Source organism: Populus alba, chromosome 13 (genome assembly GCF_005239225.2).
Source record: "Populus alba chromosome 13, ASM523922v2, whole genome shotgun sequence".
Classification (NCBI taxonomy): domain Eukaryota; kingdom Viridiplantae; phylum Streptophyta; class Magnoliopsida; order Malpighiales; family Salicaceae; genus Populus; species Populus alba.
In genome coordinates, this window is record NC_133296.1 from 15,890,986 (window position 1) to 15,899,813 (window position 8,828).

An 8,828-nucleotide genomic window follows, 5' to 3' on the forward strand; every position below is an offset into this window, starting at 1 on the left:
GCGTTTCTAAAATATTTTTTTAAAAAAATTATTATTATTTTTATTTTAAATTAATATTTTTTTTGATGTTTTTAGATTATTTTAATACCCTAATTTAAAAATATTTTTTTTAAAAAAATATTATTATAATATATTTTTAAATAAAAAAATATTTTAAAAATCAATCACAATTATATTTTCAAACATAACATTACAAAATACAAAAGTCCGCGTTTAACTTTTCAACAACAGTATTTCATAAATAATTTCTAATAATGACAAAATTTTCTCTACATGTTGATGCATTCTCTAATTTTCTAGTTGTAGATTTTCACTGCGTCTATAGTTTTTTTTTTTTTTTTTTTACAAAGCGGGACGTAGGCATATCAACTCTTCAAAAAATCAGTAATATGACTCGAATCTTAAGCCTTCGAATTAAATAAATCTTCTCCTTACCATCTAAGTCAATCCTTTGGAAGCACGAGAAATGATCTAGTAAAAAATTGGCTTAAAGAAACTATGATTAAAGAGTAATTAATGAAGCTTAAGTAATCCACAAGCCTCAAGATTACAAGTCAGCTTATAAGTTAATCACATGATTAACGTATAGAAGAAAGGATTTGACCATCGGAACTCTAAATTAATTGATGAACCATAGAGATTAAATATTAAAGATCATCACTCTCTTTAGGTCACTTTCGTCATTTTCAATCCAAAATAAAATAATTCACATTCCACTTTGTTCTTATGAGTACGGGTGTTCCTATAAAACCTTGTCCTCCCTTTGTCACATTCTTACCAAGGAAAGAAGAAGAAAAGCAGAGTCACAATAAAGAGTTTCAAACTCCTCACCACAAAGGAAGAGAGAGAGAGAGAGAGAGAGAGAGAGAGAGAGAGCTCTTTGATTTCCATAGAAATGGGCAATAGTTTAAGGTGTTGTTTGGCTTGTGTTCTTCCTTGCGGTGCCCTAGACTTGATCCGTATAGTTCATTTGAATGGCTACGTGGAAGAAATAACAGGTCCAATCACAGCTGCTGAGGTCCTTAAAGCAAACCCTAATCATGTTCTTAGCAAACCTTCTTCTCAAGGTGTTGTCCGTAAAATCTTGATTCTTTCGCCGGAATCCGAGCTCAAAAGAGGCAGCATATATTTCTTGATCCCATCTTCTTCGTTGCCTGGTGACAAGAAAAAGAGTGGTAATAATTGTGGCCACCAGATGAAATCCTCGTCAAAGAAGAGCAAAAGATACTGTAACAATAAAGATGCACGAGATTGTGATCGTTACTTAGCCGATATAGTCTCCGAAAAGAAATCCTCTCGTCGTGATCGACGGACCGGTCGTGTTGGGGTATGGCGGCCTCATTTACAAAGCATCTCCGAGGACTAAAAAGTTTTTTCCGGTGCCGGATTTTGACGTTCTCCAGAGTAGATAAGGGGGTACAATTATTTGCAACTGGGACGTTTCTTTTTCAATGTACGTGGGGTTATACTGGTTTTCTTCTTTTCTCTTCTTGTATAAATTTTATATTTTAATTTTCTTTTTTCAATCTGCATATAATAGTGGCAGATTGAGATTTTCAATATTCATCGGATCGTGATCCATCTTCTTCGACCTTTAAGTAAATTATTATTTGATGAGAGAGAGAGAGAGAGAGAGAGAGAGAGAGAGAGAGAGAGAGAGAGAGAGAGAGAGAGAGAGAGAGAACTTTGTGTTGATGGAATATTTCGTAATTACATCCACAAGTTCTAGGTAAATACATGTTTCTTAAATATTCAATGCCTTTTCGATTTATAATCTGAAATAATTTGGTGGGTTATTTGTAAATTCTTTCTAAGAGAAAAATGTCTCATGGTCCCTTAATCTTGAGTTTGAAATGATTCAAATTAATTATCCATTGATGGGAAAGCAATGGAATCTCATGATTTGATTTCTCAAGGAATTATAGCTATAATTTAGATTTACTCCATAGCGTTATTATTAATTACTATACGCTTGCCACGAAATGATTCTTTTTTCTTATAACTTAATTATACATCCAAGAACACCCTTGATTATTCATATTAATCTTGTTTAATTAATATAACTTTGGTTTTGATTTAATGTCAACATGTTTTAGGTTATGATGACCACTTCCTCAATGATTAACATGAAAGGTTACAACTACTTCAATGATTAACACATGAATATTGTTGATTAGTGTCACATTAGTTCTTGTCCTATTGTATGTATTGACTTTATTAATTGCACAACTATATAATAAAGCATTTAATTATCATGGAGGATTTGAATTGAAAAAATAAAAGGCATGCATGCCACTTGGAGTGGAGAACAGTTGTGATTATTTGAACTTGGCACATAAATTTTACTTAGCATCATCGACGCACGCGGTAGTGGAGACCATAATGTATGTATAAAATATGATTAGCTAAGGTAAGACATTTACAGCCAACCAATAGAGGGAATATTGGGCAACAATTTCTAAATATAAATGTTAAAGCTGATAGATTGCATCTCAAGGATAATGATTACTCATTAATTACTAGTTCTTACAGTTGTCAAGGAGAGATGGCATATTTACTACTCTATGAAAATATATTTCTATCTTATTCTAAAAACACACAAAAAAAATAAATTAGGATGCCCTTCTATTCTAATTATTGAATTATACATAGTAAGAGATAACTTATAGACCTACATCAAGATTTGAATAATATGAAAAAAGTTATAAAAGAAAAGAAAACAACATTAATTAGCATGTGTTTTAGATAGATTATAATTATAAAATTTAACCTTAAATAAGACTTAAGTCACGAGTTAAGAGGATATATTTTAATTTTTATTTTTAAAAAAAATTAACAAGTTGAAAGGATGAATTTTAATCGGTCAACTCATGTAAGTGAATCAACATAAATTTTAAACTAAATCAGCTAAATTTTTTTATTTTTTTATCTTTTTTCAACCTGAACTAAGTATAAACCCCAAGTTAACTAAGTTCGAGATCCATCCACCAGCCAATCCAAGTTCATAACTATGACAAATGGAGAACAAAAGCTCCGAGTCCTAGTATTATTAATCAATAAGTTTCTAGTACATGAATCCAAAAGCAAGCACTCCTCAAAGTGTGACGACAACTCCAAGCCACATAAAAATAAAGGCAAAACAAGCTGGCAAATCCCCTAAAATGTTACATCTCAGTCCTCACATGGATTCCCTCTTCCCACTCTCCATAAATATTATTAGAAAAAACCTGCACATCCCTTTCTTAAACTCCAGAACACAATATTTTATGTTTAGGGCACAACCTGCATTGATTTTCGTTCAACACATTGATTCTTTTATTATCAACAGTACTCTAGTTGCTCGGTTCTATAAAATTAACTTGTTTTCATTTAAGTCCTCAAAGTAAAAAATTAAGCAAATCTACCCAATTTAATCATTTAAATTAATCTCAAGTCTTTCATAAATCAAGGGTTCTTTTCAAATACATCTTAGGTTTGGGCATAAATCGAGCTCTAAGATGTATACTGGTTATCAGAAATGAGATCAATAATGGAGGAATAAGAGTGAAGCTTCAGAAATCAAAATAATTTTTTAATTCGTATTTGAAATTAAAACAATGAACCAGAAATGAAATTTAAAAAATATTCAAGTATATTATGAAGTAGCAACAATCAAGAACAACTCAAATTGAAAGAAAAATAAAAGAATCTAATATCAATTTGCTTCAGAAATATTCATAGTCCATATTTAAAAGAAAATATACAACATGAATTTCTTTAAAAATTAAAATGTTCCTAATTCCAATATCCTTACATTACATAGACTGAAATACTTAGGCTCTAGTTATGTTCCCTCTTATGTATGCTCTCTAGCTATGTTTTTCCACCCTCTGTTGAAGTTCATTTCCTTCTTCCTTAATTTCTTTTGTCGTATCAAAACTATAACAGAATCCTGTTGAAAGGGTGACCAAACTTTTGTTAAGGGATGGAAGAAAACAGAAGACCTATATAATATATTAGTTATATGTTACTTATACATAATTTTAAAACTTAATTCAATAACTAATTTGGAACAAAACTCGAGTCACGAATCAAATATATTTGACGGGTTAGACCTGGATTAATTAGGTCACCTGAGCAACCTAGTTTTTTCATCAAGTTAGTCGAGTTTTATTTTATTTTATTTTTCTTTAATCTTAACCGGTCCAGGTCTTGAGTTAGCCGGGTCTCAAATTGACCTGTTAGCGCAGTCTAGATTTTAGAACAATTGCTTATACAACCCAGGCACGCATGCTATATTCTAGGCCTTTCTTAATTTCCAGTTCTCTTTCCATTTTTAAAAGTTGTGGTTGCTAGATGCAGCAATCATGCAGAGTGACAATAGGAAAAATTTGGCAAATCTTCAAGTACTTGTAAATTGTTCTTTTTTAAGAATGAAGAGCTCCGACAATAACTTGTATGAAAGATGAAATCTTTGTATAAAGTATCTGCAAACAAGATTTTTAGGATGGCCAAAGCCAGTCCTTTCTGAAAGGAAGACCTCATTACCTTAATTCTGCCAGAATCTCATCCCGTACGTGTAATATAAAACCATTTCTGCGTCTCTGTAATCCAAAATATTAGAGTTTTAATGATGAAGTAGTAGGATTTTCATTTGAGACGAGATGGAGGTGTTAATTAAAGTATAATGTAAAATCATTATTAGAATCTAAATTATTTGTTTAAGTTTTTGGATTAAAATGGTTATTTAACACCCTCCATGCACCTCATAAACAAAATCAACTTCCCTGTACCATGTCCACTGAAATAAATTACTTGCAGGCGCGCCCAGAGGTCTTTTGTTTTAGAATCATTTAATTTACTATTTTCCTTCAAGCTTTCAAGATGGTAATTGACATAAAGAAAAGAAAAGAAGGATGGAGCTAGAAAAGCTGTGCTTACTGCGTAGAGGACATGCAGTTTGGCTGAGTGCCACCTTGAATTTCTTTCATCACCTACAAAGTAGTGGCAAGAACCGATTGCATAGCTTGGCGTATTGCTAACAAGATAGGCTCAGAATTATCCTGATCTGAATCTCTCAGTTCATCGATTTCAAAGAACGAACTACATATTTTATCAACTGCCTCTAGATATAGCCAAAGGAGATTCTAATGAGTAAATATATTCACTGAAAAGAGTACGAGTTGTAGGCCTGATGGCTGCAAATTCAATGAACAGATACAGGAGAGATCACAACAAAATCTTATTATTCTAAAGTATGTACCGTTAGTTTTTTCTCTCGGATGTTTTGATACTTTGACAAGTGAAAGAAGAACCCTAGAGATATCCAAGGATCAATGGATTCATCAACAAATATGTCAAATTGCAATCTAGAAGTGGTCCACGGCCTGTGCTAAAAAGAAAAGAAGGAAAGGAATGTTACAATTCTGATAGCCTTTTCTCATATCTGTACGGAACTCAGCTCCGTACCTATGTTGTCAGCATTGAAGTTCGTTTCCTGGTTCCATGACAAGATTAAACAAAAATCTTCACTTTGTATAATGCTAGATTTGTGGTAGCTGTTAATTTCTTGTATCTTATCAATCAATGACAGAATCCTGTTAGGTTGTCTTTCTTCGTTCGACAGGTATAGAAGAGTCGAACAACTATTATGATGTTTTTTTAAGCAACCAAAGTACACATGCTGTATTCTGGGCCTTCTTACCAGTTCTTCTTTCATTTTTAGAGCTTGTGGTTGCTCCTTAAAGGAACCTAACATGATTCCGATTCAGATTCCTATGCCATATTTAGCAAATATATTCTCTCCAAAATAAAAAAGTTCCTATTTATAGCATTAAATTACATAGACAGAAATATTTAGTAGATATCTAGCGTGGTTGCATCCTATGTCTACTAATCTCTATGTCTTTCCACCCTTGGGTAGACTCAAAAATTATTTCTACAGTTTCTGCTGAATCTTCCAAAAGGTTTTTGGCACTATTCATCCTGTCTCCAGCTCTATACACTTGTTGTTGCACCACGAGCACAGAAACCTGGCACTGGGAATCTGATGATGCTAGAACGTCTCCCAAGAATCCAAGCTCTGGAAACTCATTCCATTCAGTAAGTCCCACAAATATTGGTGAGAAGCTGCGATGGTGTCTCCCCACCAAAATTAGATCATAGGAATTTTGAACAGATCTAATCACAGTAATCAATTCTACACTGTCCTTTACGAATTCCGTTATGTAGGAATGACGGTTTTTTCCAGCGCATGCGGCTTTGAACTCAGTGATAATATCATCGTCAAGATCCATATCAAGAGACTGCACGGCTCCCTCGGCCGGATCGATCAAATGGATCACAGTGAGAGAAACTTTTGCGTGTTTCGCCATTCTCAAACCATATGCTAATGCTTCCCTATCATCTCTTCCATGAACAAAAATGATTCCAATTTTGTATACAAAATGGTGTTTGGAGGCACTTAAGGTGTCTCGATCAACCAAGATACCTACAGAGCATGGGGCCTTTGCAAGAATATGACGGTTAACAGCCCTGGCTTCTGTGATGTCTTCTATGCCATGAAGTCTCCATTGCATATGAAACGGGACAATCACCACGGATGTTCTCTTCTCCACGGCAAGCCTACAAACTTCCTCGTGTATAGAGGCAAAAGGCGATATGGATGTGAATAAGTTGACAATAACATTACCATTGCTCTCTTGCTCGTATAATCTGAAGGCATTTATGATACGACCGCAATCCTTAGTGGGGAGTTTTGCAGTTGCTCCAGGCTCATGATACATGAAGAGTGGTGATAAACTGCCAACGAGCTGGACCAGGTGGACTATGTAACAGCACATGGGAGTCTTGGCTGTTGGATTGGAAATCTCGAGAAGTCTAATCATAGAAGGCGTGGAATCTTGGTGATATATGCCGGCCAGAACGCGAAACTCCATATTGAGACAAGTATGATGGATTGTTCTTTTATTGCTGGCTTTGTAATGTCTGGATGGATCGTAAAGGAATTTGATTACAGGCGTGAAGGTTCCTGACACAAAAAGCATGTTTATGACCATCATACTGTACATCTGACGGTCAAAAAGCTGCATGCGACAAGCAAAAACATGTTACAGTATGAGGCAGTAATATTCTATAAGAAGTAAGGGAATTTGTATGTCAAGAATAGGATAAACAGAGGGTAAGGTCATTACGAAGGTGAGGTGGCCATGCTGTACGAGCAGGACGTCGGAAATGCCTTGACAACTCATTACAAGGCCTAGTGAAAATGCTTCAACAGGAGGCACTTTGAAGAAGAGTGCAGGCAACATGCCACCCAAAACTTTCCCAATGAAGCTAGTTAAACCAAACACAGTGATAACAAACACAGTTTCAGAATGTATCGAAAAGAGGTCAACGCGTGAGACACTTAACACAAAATAGCTTGGAAGGAGGATCGAAGAAACAAATGATTCAATCTTGTTCTCTAACGCTGTTCCTAATGGTGGCCCATGAGGCACTGCGATGCCCAAAGCGGTAGCCCCAAATACCACATGGTGCCCTAAAACTTCACTAAGGAAAGCAGTTCCTAACACCATGATAAAGATAGACAACATGTATCCCTCTTTGACCTGTTTTCCTTCAGGGGTTTTCGCAATCATCTTAACCATAAGGGGCCTCAACACATAGAATATGAGGAAAATCAACGATAGAGGACACAACAGAATCCAAAAAGGCTCATGTTTTAGTTCTGTTATAAATAAAGTCACAATAACCAGGCCCCAACTACACATGCCACTGATCATTGATGAAGATATTGCTAACTGGCCAAGCTCCGAGTTAACGAGTTTCAGATCAGCCAAAAGGCAGACAATGACATGAAAGGAGGTAACAGCTTGAAAAATTGCAACGTGCCAAATAGACTTAAGTAGAACCCGGTCCATTTCCCTTTTTCCGCTAAGAATTCCAGCCACAATCAGGTTCAACGTTACTGGAAACAAGAAAGTAAGGAAGCCTATGACCACAGGTTTCCTTCCTGCTCTCTTCACTATCCCCAGGTCCATCTTTATTCCAATCAAAAATATATACAAAATGCATCCAAAGAAAGCAAATGTCGAGCTGGTTTGGATACTTTTCATTGAATAAACTGATGTCAAGAATGAACTACGTCCCCAAAGAGTTGGTCCCAGGATGAACCCTACCTGACCAAATTCAAGACATAAACTGAGTTATATACCTGAAGATCACCGCATTGCGGTCAGAAATGAATTGTATTGAGATTACTAGAGTAAGATGAGTTTTTACATTCTTTTTGCAGGGAAATAGAAAGTTTTACCAGCAGCAATGAAACGAAAGCGCTTTCACCAAGTGGGGTGAGGATGTATTGTAATAAGACACTACATAATGAAGATAAGCTGAGTTGTGCCAAAACAGCAGGAGTTGTATAGGAAAGTGGATTCTGACCATAAAAATACCCTTTTGATATTATACCTTCACGTCCTTGGCACACCCATAGATTCTGAAGGTCTGGATTCGATGCATTCATTGTTAATAATGCAATAAAAACAAGCTCTTGGATGTCTACATAGCCTTGTCTATAAAGAAGATAAAAGGGTGTGAAGGACTTCAAGGGACAGGAGGATTGTGCGGGTGTGCTAATGCTTCTTCTTTTTTCTGAGGCCCTGATACCACTAGCCATCAGGAGTCAGTTGACCTACTCCTTCTGGGTTGAAAATTGCTTACTACTAGAGGAGGAAAAATCTCATCCTCTATTATCTGCCCTACTTGTCAGCTACAAAAAATGTGGTACAGAAAGATTTTTTGTGGATTTAATGTTTGTGTTTTTATGACAGGACAGCATGTGATTTACC

At 35.3% G+C, this 8,828-nt stretch overlaps 2 protein-coding genes across 2 annotated transcripts; one reads left to right on the plus strand and one right to left on the minus strand.

Annotated features, from left to right (window-relative positions):
• Nucleotides 1-768: 768 nt before the first annotated feature.
• LOC118039492 (uncharacterized) lies at nucleotides 769-1,804 on the plus strand. Its single transcript, XM_035046198.2, has one exon. It carries the CDS (start codon nucleotides 896-898, stop codon nucleotides 1,364-1,366), a length of 471 nt encoding a protein of 156 aa, XP_034902089.1. The 5' UTR covers nucleotides 769-895; the 3' UTR covers nucleotides 1,367-1,804.
• Nucleotides 1,805-5,846: 4,042 nt separating this feature from the next.
• Nucleotides 5,847-8,021, minus strand: LOC118039477 (cation/H(+) antiporter 15). Its single transcript, XM_035046183.1, has 2 exons — nucleotides 7,233-8,021; nucleotides 5,847-7,064 (listed from the first exon to the last, which is right to left on the minus strand). The coding sequence occupies exons 1-2, from the start codon at nucleotides 8,019-8,021 to the stop codon at nucleotides 5,847-5,849; spliced, it is 2,007 nt and encodes a 668-aa protein (XP_034902074.1).
• Nucleotides 8,022-8,828: the final 807 nt, after the last annotated feature.

What these genes read in the sequence shown, in the direction of transcription:
- LOC118039477 (XM_035046183.1), bottom strand. Translation starts at nt 8,021, where the DNA reads ATGGACCTGGGGATAGTGAAGAGAGCAGGAAGGAAACCTGTGGTCATA. An exon ending in AAGCATTTTCACTAGGCCTT is followed by an intron (nt 7,065 to 7,232) that starts GTAATGAGTTGT and finishes TGTCGCATGCAG; the next exon opens with CTTTTTGACCGTCAGATGTA.
- LOC118039492 (XM_035046198.2), top strand. Translation starts at nt 896, where the DNA reads ATGGGCAATAGTTTAAGGTGTTGTTTGGCTTGTGTTCTTCCTTGCGGT.